Source organism: Alligator mississippiensis, chromosome 4, assembly GCF_030867095.1.
Source record: "Alligator mississippiensis isolate rAllMis1 chromosome 4, rAllMis1, whole genome shotgun sequence".
NCBI lineage: Eukaryota > Metazoa > Chordata > Crocodylia > Alligatoridae > Alligator > Alligator mississippiensis.
The window spans coordinates 101350626-101369405 of record NC_081827.1 but is presented as its reverse complement, the minus strand read 5'-3'; the positions used below and the strand labels follow the sequence as shown (position 1 = coordinate 101369405).

The 18780-nt window shown below is 42.5% G+C and overlaps 1 protein-coding gene across 11 annotated transcripts in view; it reads right to left on the bottom strand.

Annotated features, from left to right (window-relative positions):
• The window catches only part of RBFOX2 (RNA binding fox-1 homolog 2), a 264854-nt gene that overhangs the window by 11731 nt on the left and 234343 nt on the right, over positions 1-18780 (bottom strand). For 7 of the 11 annotated variants that reach the window (XM_059726424.1, XM_019489283.2, XM_059726425.1 and 4 more), the window contains 5 exons: positions 16976-17036; positions 13478-13531; positions 13262-13354; positions 12054-12186; positions 6879-6918 (listed from right to left, as the gene is read on the bottom strand). In XM_059726424.1, the coding sequence (XP_059582407.1) occupies positions 6879-6918; positions 12054-12186; positions 13262-13354; positions 13478-13531; positions 16976-17036 (381 nt within the window). Of the gene's footprint in view, positions 1-4043; positions 4087-6878; positions 6919-12053; positions 12187-13261; positions 13355-13477; positions 13532-16975; positions 17037-18780 lie in introns of all 11 variants that reach the window. The other 4 variants (XM_019489285.2, XM_019489282.2, XM_019489284.2 and 1 more) reach the window with 3 other exon arrangements.

The window sequence follows — 18780 nt, the reverse complement described above, 5'->3', positions numbered from 1 at the left end:
ATGCCCTGTAGGGTAAGACTAGGATCCAGAATGATCTGGAAAGACTGGAAAAATGGCCTGCCATCAACCAGATGAAATTTAAAAAGGACAAATGTAGAGTCCTGCATCTAGGACAGAATAACTGCATGCATGAATCCAGACTGGAGAATGACTGGTTAGGCTGCAGTACTACAGAGAAGGACCTGGTGGTTACAGTGGAAGTAAGGTGAATATAAACTAAAAGTGTGCTCTTCAGGGGGAAAAAAAAAGCCAAAGGCATACTGGCTGTATTAAAAGGAGTGTCACTTACAAATCAAGATAAATTATTCCTCCACTCTATTCAGCACTAGTGAGGCCTCACATGAAGTACTGTGTCCAGTTTTGGGCCCCAAACTTAATGAAAGATGTGGATAGATTGGAAAGAGTCCAACAGAGAGCCACAAAAATTGTTAGGGACTTAGGAAGCATAACTTATGTGGAAAGGCTGAAATAACTAGGGCTACTTAGTCTGGAGAAGAGCAAACTGAGGGAGCAACTTGATAACAGTCTTCAAATACCTGAAGAGTAATTACAGAGAGGATGGAGACAGACCACCTTTTCTCAGTGGACATACAGGATAGGACTAGAAGCAATGGCCTCAATCTGTAACACAGGAAATTTAGCCTGGAGGTCATGAGGAACTTCCTGACTATAAGGGTGGTCACAGGCATTGAAAACAGGCTACACTGAGGAGCTGGAAACTCTCCATACCTGGAAATTTTCAGGAGAAGTTTAGGTATACACTTAGCTGGGATGATTTAGTCAGGGATGATCCTGTCTTGAGCAGGGAGCTGAACTGGATGACTTGATGAGGTTCCTTCCAGCCCTGCCTTCCTATGATCTCAATTTTTTGGCTTTTACACATTATTACTGATCCCCAAAATGTGTGAGGAAGAGAGCACATGAGATACAGTGAGATTAAGTTCATTCAAATTAAACATTCCCCAGGAAATTCAAATAACTCTTCAAATGAATAATGGCACTGTACCCTCTCAGTTTGTGAGACTGCTGAATTCTTGATGAGTCTAATAGTCAGGCAGATGCAAAACATTCAAATCCACACCGCGTAGCATCACATGCAGGGCAGCCTGCATTAGAACGTGCTGAGGTTCTCACTCCCCTACACATTTCCTACCTACGTTTGAGGTTAACAGCCATGTTAAATGTGACTGGAGGTTACTGTGGACATGACAGCAAGATGCAGTTTGAAACCAAAAAAAAGAGGCGGGGAGGGGTTCATTTATTCTTTTAAACTTACACATCTTGTACAGGAGAAGAGGGAGAAAGGGGTTGGAGTCAGGTGTGGGAAGGGGAATGGTGTAACATTTATTAATCAAATTAAAAACTAAGCATGCTGACATCTGGAGCTAAAACAACCAGCAAAATCACCACGTTCAGACTCATATTGGCTAGTTCTATCTATCCCAGCATTCTCTTGGGACAGCAGTTCGCCCTAGGCTCTACCACAAGCTCGGTGAAGTACACAGCCTCAATTACTAGAGCGTGCAGCCACAACGACCTGCTATTACGGAAACAGTCAGTCACCACTGGAGTTAACATTCCAAACCTTAACAATCCCCACGTCCCCCCAAAAATAAATGTCTCCCACCCTAGCCCTCTCCCACACCACAATGTTAATAATTATAACAAGCAATAACCCATCTGTTATATCAGAGAAGGGAACAGAGACTCCACTGAGAGATTTAGAGCGAGATGTTAACATTTCTTCAGTCGACTGCACAACAAACAAAAACAGGAGAAATAATTCATTGGAGAAATGAAGTTAAGAAATAGCTGACATGTGTACTGCTTTTAACCATGCACTGAAGCTACTGCTGACTTAAAAAAAAAAGTTAAAGGTTTTATGTATATGCACACACACACACGAGCAGACTTGCTTGAGCTAAACCAGTCTGCAAATTCTATTTGTGTGTATATCAATTAAAAAAAAAAAAAAAGGGAGGGGGGTGGAATTAGCATGGCTATAATACATTTTTGGCATAGAAGCAATGAGCATGGATAGCTTTAGGGATTCTAGCATCTGGATCTCTCAAGCGTGACTGAATCAGATCCCAAAATACAAAAGCAAGGAGGAAAAAAAAAATGTTTCTTACTCCTTTTTTAATATTCTTTCATTGCTTTCAGTGAGTTTCAGGAAGGGAGAAAAAACCAGGGAGATACTGTGCAAGTTTTCTTACTCAGCAGTAACTCCCACTAATCCAAACCTGGGACCCACGTGTAGTTTCATCAGTACCTCTGAAATCCCACACAGCTTGTCCAAGGCACCCGTGACATGGCCCTTCTGCTATTCTTGTCCACATTGAATTTTGCCCGAAGGAAGAAGCTAATCTGCTAACTCACTCAGTTTCTAATGCCACTCACACTTCAGGTACTGTACTTTATTTGAACTGTGTCACATTTTTGATGAAGCTGAGTATTCATGTCACCTCATGAAAACAATAGACCCTGACTAGCTTCTCTATAGCCCTCCAGTGCTGCAGCTAGCTCCTAAGGGAACATGCCCTTCAATGGCACAGTCCCCAAATACCTAGGACAGTTGTGCAAACTTTCTCCATCTATTTAAATTAGATGATTTTACAGTGACAAGTTTCGCCATCAAGATGCAATTTTTAAAGAAAATCTCCAATTAGTGTCAAAACTAATGAAAGTTTCTAGACTTCTTGTGAGCATGTTACATCAGATCAGGTACCTTCCTACCAGCCAGGCAGCAACAACACTTTGCCACAGGAAGAGGGGGGAGCAAGAAGGGTTGCACATATTTACCTGGCAAGCAGAAACAGCTCTGTAGAGCTTAGTCTTTTGGATTGGTTTGGGGAGGTATGAGAAAGATGAGTACAGTCCAGGCCACTGATTCTCAGCCAGGGTGCCATAGCACACTGGGGTGCTCTCAATGAGCCTCACCTCCAGTAGGGATATATAAAGAATCCTACAGGCTGCTTCTGTAGCTTATTCTTCAATCTGATTGAGTCTGCTTAAATGCATGGCAGAACAACTTTTTGGAAGGCCAGAGAATTAAGATGTGCATAGTCCATGGCCAGCCACAGAAAGATATATCAAAACATCCTCTCTGTACTCTTTGCTTTTCCTGGAGTTGCTGGGAATTACTGGATAAACGATGCAAGTATGAAGCTGCTAATTGAACTGAAGCAACATTTTGACTAGCTGCTGAATTTTCTAAAGGGGAATAATGAGTATTTTAAAGAGGATCTACACAGCTCTTCCGCTCAAAACACAGGCACTCTTTCTGTCCTATAAAAAATCCATATGAGGTAGTCAAAAACTAATCAGAATATGAAGACATCCAACTGCATCCTGCCTCCTCTGTCCTCTTTTGTTATTGTGTTATCCAAGCATATTAGCAGGTGCCCATCCCTGGAATGGCACAGGACACAATGAGATTAGCAGATAAATTGTGATGATGCAATTCTGTGCCTGCATTCCTCCCTCTATGTCACACGTGCCCTTCCAGACCCATGGAGAAAAGCACAGTCCATGTTGCTGTCTCTATTTGCCAACCTAAATGACCAATAATCCAATATTTAAAAGGCTTGAAAAGAGACTGATGGGATCTCTTTGCCCTTCCCAAACTTCCCTACAATAGATGGTTACATGCAGAAGGTGCTGGAATTGATTTCTAGTACTTATGTCTTAAAAAGCTGGCAGATATGCACCATAGATGAGCACTGATGAATGGAGAGAGGTGACAGGACAGCAGTGTCCACAGCACCAGGTGCATCTGTGTGGGTGATGGGACAAGCATGACCCTTAGCTCTTCCATCTAATTTTCCGAACAAAATGCTGTTCAATATGAAATCTTATGTGGAGCCCTGATGTAGCAGGGGCATTGATTGCACACTCACAAATCTGCACTGTCCTAAAGAAAGGAAAAAAAAAAGCCTCTGTTCCCATCTCTAATGTGGCGCTGAAATGGTTAGTATAATTCAGGTTTTTTTCCACTGCAATCCACAATCTGATTGGTTGGCAGGTCACACTGGCACTCCTACCTGAGGTATTTTAGCGCTAATGATTGGTTCCTGTAAGACTATTCTATAACAGAACACAGGAAGAGCAGTTCAAAAAAACACAGCTGTGGAAGGAAACAATCATACAAACAGCCCACAAAGGGGCTCACCAGCCTTTTCTTTCCAGTGGATGCAAGCACGCTTTTCACAGATAGGAATGGTCTTTGCAGATGCTTTGTTACCCCAGACTGACCCCTTTTGCAGGACAGCCAGTACCTTTCCTAACAGCCAAAATGGAGCCCAACACCCTTAGCACCCTGGGGCAGATTTCTTTGCAAATTCAGGTATTTTGCCAGAGAGGAGCAAGTTCCACAAGAGATGGAACCCTGTTTTCATAGAAGAGACGCTGGCTAGCAGGAAGGTTGCCCCAGGAAAGAAAAGAGGAGGGAGAAAGAGGAAGAGGAGTAGAAGGAGGTGAAGCAGGAGGCAGATCAGTCAGTGCAAGGACAACTAGAGCTTGAGATGACTCTATTCCCCCCTACTCATCCCATCCTGCCAGCTGGAGATCTTTCTCCCCACCTGTACCTCCACCTCAGCCTCCCCACCAACAGCTGAGCAGGTGTGAGCAATCTTAAACTTAACTCCCACTATACCCAAACTAATGAACCCTCTTCCCAGAGTAGCAGTTAGTGACTAAAGAACCTTCTTCCTTTGCCACAAAACCCCAGACAATGCTTTTATGGTGACCGAACACAAATGCAACAACACAGGACAATTCAGTGGGTTACAACCCAACGACTGGTTGGTTACTCATTCAATTTGTGCCAATTAGCAGAATGCATAGTAGGGTGCATTAGAAGTTAGGAGTGAGATTTAAACCTCCATTAACTACATCAAGAGTTCTGGTAATGAAAAATAACTTTGGCCAACCTACCTTGACAGATGCCCTATATTTCCAGGTCCTGTTTTCATCCAATAAGGGGAGCTCAACCATTTATAGCAAAATGCCCAGTAAGCTGTTTTATCTATGAATTTTAGTCAAATTTAAGATCTCTCTGATACAGCAAGACAACATGGAGTGAATGAGCGGATTCTCTGTATTATTAAAGCTGGTATCCTTTACAGCTGTTAAACTGAGTCCCTTCTAGGCATCAAAGGAGGAAGTTAAAGGTCTGAAGGAACTTTCTAAGAAGTATAAGGGAATAAGTGTGGTCAACAGCTTCCTCTTAACAAGAGGGGCCTTAATGTGCTAGGCAGAGAGAGAAGTGACACCAAGCATGGACTAGCTGCCCATTCTCCTGCTTAATCACTGCAATATCAAGGCCAAACTGATTGATCTAGAAAGAGTAATGCTTTAGGAATAAGGGTGGGGGGGAAGAAGTCAAAACTCTTTCTTTTTAATTTGAAGGACTTTTATAATGGAACACTTAATTAGGCAGGCCTATTTTTAGGGGAGCATGTGTGCAAGGCCATATAAGGAGGAAACGCATGTGCAAAAGTGTATGTCTATGTATGCGTGTATAAGCAGTAAGCACATGTACAAGCGAATATACTTTGATTCCCTGCAAGCATATCTAGGACAGTAAGTACTGTTGCGTTTTGGTAGAATGCTGTCCAATTGCTGTGGCTAGCTGTACTTGGAAACATGTTTTTATAGGGCCTGAAGCTTCCATGCAGACCAGAGGCCCATAGGCTACCTTATCTCTTACTCAGCTCTGACCCTAGGGATAAATCTTGGGAAAGCATGTGCATCTATCTCCTCAGCAGTGCAGATACCAAGTCAGTTCTTCTGACAACCATACCATAAATAAGACAAAATATTTGCAGCTCCAAGAGGCATCTCTCACAAAAAGGAACTTTGGAGCAAGATAGTTCAAGGTTGGTGATGGTGGCAGTGAATTTTAAAGCTGTTTTTCTTCTTCTCTTTTTTTTTTGGAGAGAGAATCCTCCTATTCATCCCAAGCACCCTATTGGAGTTCTTCCCTTCCCAAGGCAAACTGCCCTCCTCACCAACCAATCCGAATCCCTTGATCCTGTGTTCCAGAAATACCATCTACAATCAGTTCAAAGATATCAGTGATCTAGGAATTATGGATACAGATTGGCTGGTGAAGTCACAAGACAAGACAAAGCCTTTTGTAGCACACAAGAGATTTCAAAGACAGCAAAATGTTGTGGAGTCTTCTATCTAAACAACACCCTCACAAATTGTGCGTTATAACTCCCTTTGGGAGAAGGAAGAGAACCTTGTTCTATTTAGGTAACATTTGAAGTAGCAAAATGAGATCGTAACATTTAATCTAGTATCTCAGACTCCTTTTTTAATCAGCCCCAATGTCTTCCCCAAGAGGGGTGACATCTGTATCCCAATAGTACGTGAGACTTTGTAAACAGAGCTCAGTTAGCTTAGTGCCAGCTGCACCAATCAAGTGTGAAAGGGCCCCAAGAGGGGAGAGGAAGGGGTGGGAGGGGAAGAAGGAAAGGGAAGGTCTGAGGCTAAACCAGTCCTGTTATTTTTATATCCAAATTATGCAAATGAGAGAAGTGTTGAGAGAAATTTCAATTTGCTAATCATCTCTCAGTTTGATTAGTAGCAGTGCGCATGTGGGGAAAGGATACCCAGTAAAACTGACCCTGGCAATGATCAGGAAACCCAAAGGCTTAAGGTCTTGCACCCAGGGGCAAGCGCAGTGACAGAGAAGCATGCTTGCATTCTTAAATATATAAATATATATATCCACAAGGAAGAAGAAAATTAAAAGTAAATGATATTTAAAAAAAAACCAAAACCAAACCAAACCAAACAAACAAACAAACCAAAAAAAAGGCTGGCTTGTCAAGGGTTGGGGATGAGAAGGCTCCGGTGTGTGTACTTACATAGAGGTCAGCACCGTAAAATCCGTCCTGGTAAACCACACTGCAGAAAATCCACACAAAAACAAAAGAACAAAAACAAAAAAAAAAAAAAAGAAACAAAAAACAAAAGAACAGAAAACACATTCCGGTTATTGAGGACGGCAGCATGCACATGCGTTTTACACAGGCAGGTGATGTATGAATCCACAACCTGGGCTTTCGGCAGGAGCGAATCAGCGAGAGAATGTGTGTGCGCACGCACGCTAGACGGCTCCATGTCATTCTCCATGGCATGCAAGAGGGGAGGGGGCAGAGGGGGAGACAGTATGCAAAGGGTTGGGGAAACAACCTTCATATTGTACAATAAAAATAGACTCAGAAAGATCTGATACCCTGAAGAAGAGAAACAAAGGTTTAGAAACCTCCACTCTGGTTGTTATCCTGGAATTACTTTATTTAACACCCTAAACACATGGAAAAAATTGGCCTCAGGAAACAGGTTTCATGTTCAATAAAAGAAGCCCTTCAGAAGGAGTCCCACAAGGGCTGGTATCCACCTAGGTCAGAAGCATATTTCAGAGCATTCTGTAGAATTATGTATTTGAAGTCTCACAGGGCTGCATAACTTTGTTTCTGATATCCATACATCACCTGCTTTTACCCTGCACATTAGACATGCGATAAGAGTTGGCTGATCACACAAGCATGCAAAGTATTATTATTCAGCATCTTAAAGAACCGATGCAACACCTCAGGAAAACAAGTCAATCAATTCTGATCAAAGTAAACACAGAGAAATGTAATTAAAAAGAAAAAACCAAAAATACCCACAATGCATTGCTTTCACAAGCAGAGATAATGAGCTAAAAAGGTTAGCTGATTGGTCCAAGGTCCAAGAATTGAAAGGTGCAGTGGGGATCCCTGATAGTAACGACACATTCCACAGCAGAGAGGAGCATCTGGAACAGCTTGGATGGGGTGACGCTCTATTAGCCATTGTTTCTTTCTCTCAGAACTTCAAGCAGCAAAAAATGTAAAACCAGAGCCAGGGGACCCCAAGGAGCCAGTCTAATCAGAACATTAGGCCATGGAAGGCTCACTTTGGGGATGGGGAATTGGGAAAGGATGAGGAAGGAAGAGAGGGTATGACCCCACCCCTTGTTATCAACACAACTTCATATTACGTAACTTTCTCCTGTTTTGTCCTCAGTACTAAGTCACCCAAGACTTTATAAAGCATTAGCTCCACCATCTGTGAGATACATGGGTGCAATGTGTACAACTTACCGGCAGCACTACCCACAGGCAAGGAGGAGGCATGGAACGTTAAGCTGTAATATTTTCCACATGTCAGATGGAGTATAAAAATACTGCCAAGATCCTGCCACCCTCATCAAAACACCCATCTATTGCAAGGTACAAAAAGAGAGGCCTGGATGTTTTGCCAAAAGCCTGCATACTATTACTGAAAATCCTGGAGCAGTGTTTGCTACCGGTAACATAATTTGGTCAGACTGCGTCCATCTCGATACAGGTGGAATCTATTCCCTGTGGACAGAGTTGCATTCGTGCCTAAAATGCATTTGATAGGAATGCGAAGATACGATTCCTTGCAACAGGAAGAGATGAGTCACTTCAGCAGGGAGAAGCGGGCCATATGGTGTTTGCAGGAACTAAATTCTCCAAAACAAGAGCTTGGTTTCTTGGCCTGTGCCTTACACGGTTGGATTCTCTTACTATGGTCAGAAGTGTTTTTCAGCAAGGTTCCCCACCCCTGCAGGAAAGGCAAAAGCTCAACAGTGGAAATGACTGCTGGTTATGAACATGTTGTGATTTCTGGTAAAATTGTTCTGGAAGTGATAAATGGAATTAAAAGGAATTTCTCCCCCTCTCCCCTGGATCAGACCAACAGTGTGCCTCTAATTTAAGATCCTGTCACTGACCATCACTAGCATTGCACCTTCACACAAAAGTGAAAAGAACCCTACAATCAGAAGCTGCAGAGTAACCTGTAACTAGCCAGTGTTCTCCTCCTACCTTCAAATTGTTTGAGATTGACTTAAGTATTGAAGCCTGAATGTTTTAATCCCCTTTAAAAAGTTTTTAATATTTTCCAGTCACTGAGGCCAAAGGCCTAGCAAGATTCAGAGGGGTTGGACATTTATTTACATGTATAATAAAAATATCTAGATTTATAATTTATGCTAGCAAATTTTAGAAGAACTATTCACTTTGTTTTAAGGGCAGCAGGACCCTTCTCATGATATAATCTAACCTCCTGCATAACACAGGCTACAGAAACTGACCGAGTGGTTTCTGAATCAAGTCCGTCACTTCTGGTTAAGCTACAACATCTCTTTTTAAAAGTGTATACACCTTAATTTAAAGACTACAGGTGATGGCGAATCCACCACATACCTACCTAAACTGTTCTAATAGTTAAAGTAATACTACCTTTCTGCTCAATATTCGCTTGATTTTATATCAAAAGAATGGATTTGCTCTCCTGGCCATCATATTAAATATGAGCTCATGTTCAGTTGGTTAGCAAACCTCAGGTGTACAAGCCCTATTCTGAGCCATTCCTTTTTAAGATACTGCTCAAGCCCTCATCCTACCTTTTCTGAAAGTTTGTTTTGGTTACTTATTGGATAAGCTTGCATTTACCTGGATTAAGACCACTGGTTTTCACAAATGTTTTATTAAACCTCATGCTTCAGCAGGTCTTTAGACAAATTTCTTGAGATTATGAGATTTTTGCATCTTCCTCTGAATTAGCTACTGACAGATACTACCAGGCAGAATACTGTATTGAATGGACTTCTTTTCTCATCTAGTATGGTAGTTCCTATGTTTATATAGATGACAAGAACATAGAAATGCCCATTACTTTTTTTTAATCCTGCTAAACTCTTAGCCTCAATGATATTCCCAAATAATTTAGCATTTTGGGAAAGAGCATCTCCTTCTATCAGCTTTGAATTAGTTACATTTTAATGTTACTGAATGTCTTCCTCAGCATCCATTTTCTTCTGGTCAATCCCATGTTGATTCCTCATTTCATGGTCTTGTTTTTAAAAGTACCTGATCAATGACATGGAGATGGGAACATATGCAAGATCCCAATGTCAGGTCAAGAGTGACCATATGTAACTTCAAATTTTAAAGCTCTTCCTGCCTTGCTGTTTATTAAAATGTACAATGCAGTCTTACATTGCCATGAGGAACCTTCTGAATGAAATGCCATGTGAAGAGACAGACTATGAAAACAACAAACAAAATCACTTAATTACAACTTAATGTTTGTGACCAGCACAATTTGGAGCCAATTGTTAGTGTAGGTTGTTTACTGCTGTCTTCCAACTATTTACTGGATAGTCTGCTGCCTATGAAGGCCTACAAAAATCAGACAGTAGGGTCAGACAAACCAATGTATTGTAAGTAAATACAGTCATGAGACATTACTTGGAAAGGAAAGTCACTGGAGCTTGGGCGCTATTCTACATGGAAATTAACCCTTTAACCAAACGTAAACCCAAGAAGGCTATCAAGAAAAGTCCTCCCTGTGTACCACAGATGACAGCCTCTTGCTAGGAATGCTCTAGACGTTACTATCAGGGATAAAAAATACAAGACCCCTCCCCCGGGCAGGTATTCATTTATTCTTTTGGACAGCTAAGCTCTGTTTTGCTTGTGTGTTTCACTCTGGTGCATTTCCTGATGAACCAGGTTGGGGTCATAATTATTATGTAACAAAGATGAACAGAGGTTTTAAGTCAGAGGCCAGGATTAGAAAATAGAGGATGTTAATTAGTAATGTCTGTAGAGAGGAGATGGAGCTATGTATAAAGGGCTGATTGTCTGAAAACCCAGCAAAACCTAATTGTGAACCTTCAGTTCAGACAACAGGTTCCTCCATAGGTTACTGGGATGTACTAAGTCCAGACTAATTATTTGTCTAATGCAAGATGTGAATCCAAGAAAATATTGCTAAAAGTTCTTGTTATAGACTACATGAATGTCTGGCTACTGCAACTTGCTTTATTAAGATCTGTTCCAAAACTGGACAGGACTCTGTAAAGAAGAAAGTGCAGTAGTAATTCCCCATCATAGTCTATTATACAAAAAGTTCCAAGTTGATACACCCTAGGGCAAGATTTTATGTCACCGTGGTTTTAGGAAGCTTGCGGTTTATATTCTCCATCTCTATACTGGTTTACTATGCAAATTGGGAGGTGGGGGTACACTTTTCTCTTTCTCAAGAAGGATTCTTTTCTACTTAGTTTTCCTGCTGTGACATTGTGAGGACATAGCTTATTTGCCATGTTTTCAAGACAAAGTGAGGCATTCTCAGATTCAAAAAGAAGAGACTTGTTGAGAAAATATATTGAATCATCATCATGCCATCACACTTAAAAAAAAAACAAACCCAGAAAAAACCCTCAAAAACAACCCAGCAACCTACAACTTTCAAACAACAGCAGAATAGCTTGTTGCTGCAGAATCCATTCCACTGCACAAGTAATGAAAACTGGAGGGCAAAGGGTGCTCAGCAGCATGTCCATCAGTGCGCTATACATCTACTGCTAGAAGCATGTTGCAGTTTCATTCTCCCTCTCCTCCATTTCACTCCTGTCTTCATTTAAATGGACTTGATTGCTCTTTGTTTTAAACCTTTTTAAACTGTCTCCAACAAAGAAAGCAAATCCATTGTGGGTAACTGGCTTTCCTATGTCCTACTCCAAGATGGTGAGGCATGAAGATAATGGACAACTCTCCTCACTCCCAGATAACAGAAAGCAAAAGGAGTGCAGAGAAGAGCAGCCACCTCAATCCAGAGATTTTACACCCTTTCTTTGTCCTTCCCAGTAGTGTTATTCCACATTGTGTTAATGTAAGAGGAATTCCATGTAGACAAACTGCTAAAACATGAAGGAATATGCTAGAGAGTTTTAGGCAGTTGCCTTGAATTATTAGAACTTCAGGATACTGAAATTGAGTGTTTTAAACAACAGAAGACTTAACACGTGGAAGACTTAAAATGTGGAAGACTTTTTCAGCACAGTTGGGTGCTAAGTGCTCTGGTCCTAGCACATTCTGACTCTCACCATCCAGAAGATCTCTGCTTGTTATCCTTAGACAATCAGTTACTGCTCAGTGTGGTGCATGGCACTCTGTTTAGTGTCCAGTGCTTACCCTGGGTAGGCAGGGATGGCTGTGGGGGGTACTGCCCTGACTGCACCATATACTGTCCGTCCTCGGCCCCTTAGATGGGCTCCTCGAAATGCGGCTGCTGTGGTGGCTGCAGTTGGATAGGGAAAGCCTGGAACTGTAAAGACAAACAAGGAGAAAGGTGAAGTAAATAACAACCTTGGGTTGATAAGCAATCGCCCGCTTCCAACAAAATAATACAAAAGTCTCCGAAGTTGTGGGATGTTCTGCATCTGTCCTGCAAAGGGGCATGCCTCCTGCTACATCATGGCCCTGAGGGGGAGAGGGCTGCAAAGACGCCTGGCATGCAAGGGGTTAATGCTATGGCATGCCTCATCCATCACAAACATAGCATAATTCCCCACCCCCTCCCATTTTGACACCCCCATGCAGTCTGGTTAGAAAGTCCACGCAGCACAGAGTTCCTACCTATACAGCAGGAGACTTCCAACTTTTTGGAAGCCCTTTCAGAAATAATTTGTTATGAGACCCTTAAAAGAAAATGGTCAACTGACATCACAGTCCTCTTTTCTCCCTCTTTGCCAACTCCCCTCTCCCCCAAGTTCAAGCCAGAAAGACAGGATGCCCCATGTGCAAGAGCAGAAGGAATTACCCATAAGGTGCCAGTTTACCGAGAGCCCATCTTCCTTTGACAAATGTGACCAGTAACCGGTTCCATGAATATTGGGCCCTGTTTTATTACGCTTCATGCTGGAGTAAACTGGCTCAGGGCAAAACAGTGTCAAACCCTCAGAGGCAGCTGCAAACACAATGCAATAACCGATACCCAGGAGGAGCCAGTTGCAAGGCACAACTTCAACCCAAGATGCTTCCAGGTGCATGCCACGAGAGGGCCTGCAGCAGACTCGCGGTTTAGCAGCTTGTATAATATGTACTTGGGGGATTTGCCTATTTGATGTCCTTTGGTTTCAGAGCAGAGGCAATGGCACTCTCCTTAAGCTCCCCTCCCTCCTGGTGTATCGCTTCTTTGTTTGGCTGGGGCTTCCAGAAAGCAAGCACAAATGTACTGCAAAACTCAAAGATTCTGGCCGCTGCTCAGCCTGGTGGCAAATCTATGCCCAGCAAAACCCATCCTTTTAAGTATATATTATACAGGCTGGAGAAGAGAAGGCTAACAAGTCATTGTTTACTCAAGCACAGTAACAATACAGGGGCCAATAGGGGCTACTTACTGATTAAAGGAATGTAAGTGTTAATACCCCCCCTTCCTGACAGGGGCACTGCGGCGTCATTGCCCAGCGAGACATCTGCTTGAAAGCTGGACGCTAATTTCATTTTAAAAAGAATAAAAAACGTAAAAAAGGTTATAAAGAAACAGCAGATTGAGAACACAAACAAATACCACTGCAGTTAAATGGCAGAAGTCAAAGTGTCTATTTAAGTTCTACCTGCATATAACTCAGGGCCGTACACTGCTCCAACCACAGGGCTCAACTTCCAACCTGTAACAGTAAAGACAGCAGTGAATGCCAAAGTCTACACCTGTAGACAGAATGGGGAAAGTAAAAGAACAGGAGCTTCACATCTACAGCTCTGCTGTAGGCTCATCTCCCAGTAGTGCTTCCACAAGGCTGTGTTTTTGGATGAAAGCAGATTGCCTTTCTGAATGTCAGGGCCTAGGTATAGAACACTATATGAGCGGGCAAGGCAAAATGCTGGCTAATCCACTGTGTAAGCTGCAAGTTACAGAGCTGAGCAGAATACCAACTCTCTCTTATACAGGTGCATTACAAACCCCATATTTGACCTGTGGAATTGTGCGCTCTTCCCATGATCTTTGCTGTCGATTCCGACTAACCTGAGGAGTCACTGAGAATGTTGTAGATTCTAAATCGTTAGCTGAGCCTGCGATCAGAGGCAAGTCATCTTATAGCCTAAATATCTCAAAACACGCTGCTTGTGGTATTTGCTAGAGATTCACTCGGCCAAAACATGGCAATCAAGCAGAGATTTCCTGGGTAACTGAATTACATGGAATGTCTCATAAAAGCATTTTAAATGAATTCTGTTCCTTCTGCGTTTTCTCCCCTCCATTTATTTTAATTTTCCTGCCTCCCCAGATCGCTTTGCAGATGCAGTTTCTCCTCGAGAATCATTTTTAATATAATCTTCACAATGGGCAACAAATGCAAATATACGCAAGACTGAGTAATGTTAAAATAAGAAGTCTGAGGTTTGGTGAGACACCTACCATTGTAGGAAACAGCAGGAGAAGATGCACATTTCCCAGAGAGCAAAACCACTGTGTGTCTGTCTCTCTCCACTCTGTCCATGGAGGGGAGAGAAAGAGGGAAGTCCAGACCCTTGAAAAGGATCCAGTGTGACTTCCACTAATAGTCTTGACTTTTCAGGGCAGGCCTTACCTTCTTGGCTGGTAACTGCAGGTTTTGATATTTAAACAAGCTCTTACTCTCCCCTCATACCCCTTCTGAAGTTCTGAAAAACCTACTGCACATTTAACAACCTCAGCTAGTTTGGAGGTCTCATAAGCATCATCCTGACCTAATTTAGCAACAAGCCCATCAATGTCACCACTGGAAGAGTAACGCTGAATGATAATGCACATCCTCACTGAAAGAGAGTGTTGCTGCTACACTGCTCACTTTCAAAAGCAAAATACTAAGATGACAGATGCACATACAAAGGTCCTGGAAAGATAGATATGGATACAGTTCCCAAACCAGCATTTCTCACTTCATGGCACAAAGCATTAACCAATAAGCCCCAACCCTAGCCAGGCATCAAACACCCTTACTTTATTTTAATGTTGATTTTATGGGTCAACAAAGCAAAAAGATGCTCTTGCATCCTACCATGTAACCCAAGCCCTGGTTCCAAACAGCCCTGTAGGTCTCTGCCCTTATTTTTAGGATAAACCAGTATGATAGGTTTGCACTTCCACAGAGCTTTTCACTACAGGATTCCAAAAAGTACTTTACAAACATTCATCAAGTCCCAGAACACTCCTGTGAGGTATTACCCCAGTTAAAAAATAACTTCAGGTCAGACAGTAAGTCTGTAGGAGAGCTCAGTATTTTCTGCACTGTTCCAACCCTCAGACCCAGGCTCTCTCATTAACTACTGCATGTTTAACTTGTTTCCCATTGTGACTGGGAACCGCTCTGCAAGTCCTAGAACAACATTGATAATAGGGCTGTGCAAAGCTTCGGTCCCTGATTTGATTCGGCCCGATTCAGTGGCTGAATCTCCAAATCTGAATCGAATCAGAGTACCCTTTAATCTCTCCAAGTTGAATCGGAACCCTCCAAATTGATTCAGAGAGATTCGGACGTAGACACAGCTTTAAACGTTTTTTCTACATACCTCAAGGTATCAGGTGGCTCATGAATGCTGTGATGTTGGGGTGCATGGAGTGTCCCACAGAAGTGTAGGGGGCTCCCCAGCACACTCAGCAGCAGACTTGAAAGTGGACCAGAAACACTTCCGGTCCACTTCTGGGTCTGCCAGAGAGTGCGCTGGGGGGCCCCCCTGCACCCACCTGACTTGGCAACTGGTGCCTCCTGGGTCTGGGGGGGGCACCTGGGGTCCCCCTGCAGCCGATTGCCAAGCCAAAGAGGCGCAGGGGGGCCCCAGCGCATTCCTTGGCAGACCCAGAAGTGGACTGAAGTACTTCCAAGCACATGGAGGGCCCCCCCGCAGTTCTATAGGAAGCTCCACGCGTCCCAGCATCGCAGCATTCACGGGCCGCGCCTGCTACCTCGAGGTATGTAGAAAAAACATTTAAAGCTATGTCTATGGATGAATCACTGATTCTCTAAACCAGCATTGAATCTTCAGATCTGGATTCAGCCGAATTGAATCACTGTCCCCGATTCGGGCTGAATCCAAATCCTAGTTGAATAGGGCCTGTTCCGCACAGCCCTAATTGTTAATTCAGTGTCTCATTTCTGTTGCCAAGATTTAAAGTATACAGCATCCTATACAATTAAACAGTGTTCAGCTCCTAGAGAAAAAGAAAGCATTTTTATGCAACACGGATACAGTTAAACAGGAGTATTGCAGTGTAATCTAGAAACAGCAGACAGACTTGTTGGCTTCTAACTGGAGCAGTTCTTCATTCACAAAGCAACTTAGGGCATTTATACACATCTTTTTTGCACTGAGACAATTGAGTCTGCTCCGCATGCAAGCTGACACACTTGCAGTTGTATAAGTGACAAAATGCATGTCAGCATGCAGAAAATGGCGGTGGTGTGCTTTTGAACTGAAAAACCTTTGGTGTGTTTTAGTTCAAAAGTGGACTGCCGCCATTTTCTGCATGCTGACGTGCATTTTGCCGCTTATACAACTGGATGAGACACATACCTGTGTAAAAATGCCCCTCATGTTTTCTTATTTGAGTTCCTTAGAAAACTATTGAAAATAAACAAGCTTTTTGTCTCAGCTTTTACTGTTACAATTAAGTTCAAGATTCAAGAAAAAAAAAAAAAGACAGGCGTCTAAAGTTAGGCTGCTAAATCCACTGATTTAGTTGCCTAAATAAGTGACTTGAGTGTCAAAGGTGTTGAGCACTCAGCACATCACGATGAACTCAACAGGAGCTTTTAATAGGGTCACACAATGCTTCTCACTGGACAGAGCAGTGGGATGGGACTCAAATGCCTGGGTTCTCTTTCTGGCTCTGCCACTTGCCTGCTGGGCAAATCATTTCACCTCTCACTGCCTCATTTTTCCTACCTGTAAAATGGGCATAATGTTTTTTGCCTCCTTGGTAAAGTGATCAAAGAACACTATATAGACACCAAGTAGTATTTATGTTTTTTGCAGAAGAGATTGCAGTGTTTGTTATCCCCTCCTTCCCCACTAACATTTCATTTACCTGCAAACCTCTCCTGAATCTACAATAAGCACAAGCATTCTCTTACCATTTGCATATGGCGTGACCATCTTCTTATTGGTCATTACTCGTGCTGTGGCATTGTTCACCTAAAAGTAAGAAAGGGGATGGGGAGGAGAGGGGAGGAAGCACAGGATATTAGGGAAAATGCTGGAAATCTCTCTAGTATCACATACACTATACAGCTGAGCGCAAAGAAATCAAACAACTAGCTTTACAAAAAGGCAAGACATTTAAATTACTTTTACAGTTGCCATTTAATTATAAACATTACAGCTAAATGTGGCACTTTTAATTATGCATAAACAAAAGGCCAACAAGAGTAAGAGGGATTTTCAGACGTCCTGCCATCACTGAGTTCAATGGATATCTACAGCTCGCCAATCCAAAGGCAAAAACATTGCTCCCTTAGCCAAACTCCATTAGAGTCAGAAGAATGATGGCTGCTGAATCTCAAGAAGAGCAAAGCAGGTAGTGAAGTAGCTACCTTGGTCTAGAAGCCCATCATTAAGCTGTGGTGGTCCACTGATGTCACTAACTGGTCCACAGACAGAAAAGTAATTTTGATTCCAGTTGCCTTAAATTTAATCTCTTGAGGCCAAAGAAGATTGTTTAAGTCCTCTTGAGCATTATCCTCCAAACTCAGTTTCAGGATGTTTGGACTTGCTAATTTGGTCACCTCTAAGTACAAACTCTTCATAAAAAAATCTCTTAAAAACAACAGTATGGAAGGAGTCTCACTGTGCCTTTCACCCTCATTACAGAGCTCTGCGTATTTGGAAGCATTCTGAGTGCTACAGCAAGTGGGTGTTGCAGCAGAGATGGTGCTGATAAAGAAAGGATGGATGGGGTTTGGAAGCCAAGTTACTGCAGCCCTGTGTCAGGCACAGCCAGCAAAGTTCTTGTAAGGAGGGTGAATTCTTTTATCTGGAGTCAACGATCTGTCAAAATTTCAGGTCAAAATGAAGCTGAGGACATCATTCAGGAGAAGTAAACCTCAGAGAGTCCTATTATACCCTGGGAGGGGGGTGTTCATGGAATGGCAAGTCCTTGCAGGCCAGGGGAGTCTGAAACCACATTTACTCTAGTTTGGGCCTCAAAACAATATAAACATTACACATTTAAAAAGAAAGAATGGGAAACAACAATGATGAGACTGAGAGCATGCAGTTACAACACACACAGAGAAAAGAAAGGAAAAAAAAAACCCCCAAACAACTGATCCAGAGGTGTGGAAGGAGGGGGAGAGGAAGGGGAGAGGATCTCACAGACAATCATTAAGATGGAGCGAGTGCCTGAAATCAGCTGCTACAGCAAAGTGCAACACAAGCACTTAAAGGAAAAAATTGCCAGAACCAATCAGAAACCACCAGTCAGCAAAGAGAGACCAACAGCTGCATTTAACAGAGTAAAAAAAATAAACTGGGGAGGGCAAGAGAGAGACAGAGAGAGAGACAGAGACAGAGAGACAGAGAAAAAACAAAATTACAGCTACAAACAGGTCTCAGAAAGACAGCAAGAGAGAAAGGGGCAAGAAAGAGTGGAGGAGATGGGTGCATTAATAAAAACCAGCCAAACTGGAGTTCAGTAACTCTGAGTAAGATGTGCAAGGGGAAATCACCATGAAGTCAGTAATCAAACAGCTCAGACTGCTACAAAACAATATGTACATCCAAAGTCCAGGCGGCATTACTCAACAGCATTGAAAAGAAAAGGGGGGAAAAAGGGGAAAGGAGGCGGGTGGGGACAACAAGTCAGATCACATTTTGTAGTGTTAATGTGAGATGGCAGATGGATTTTTCTTTCTTATTTAATTTTGTCGTTGTAATTTTA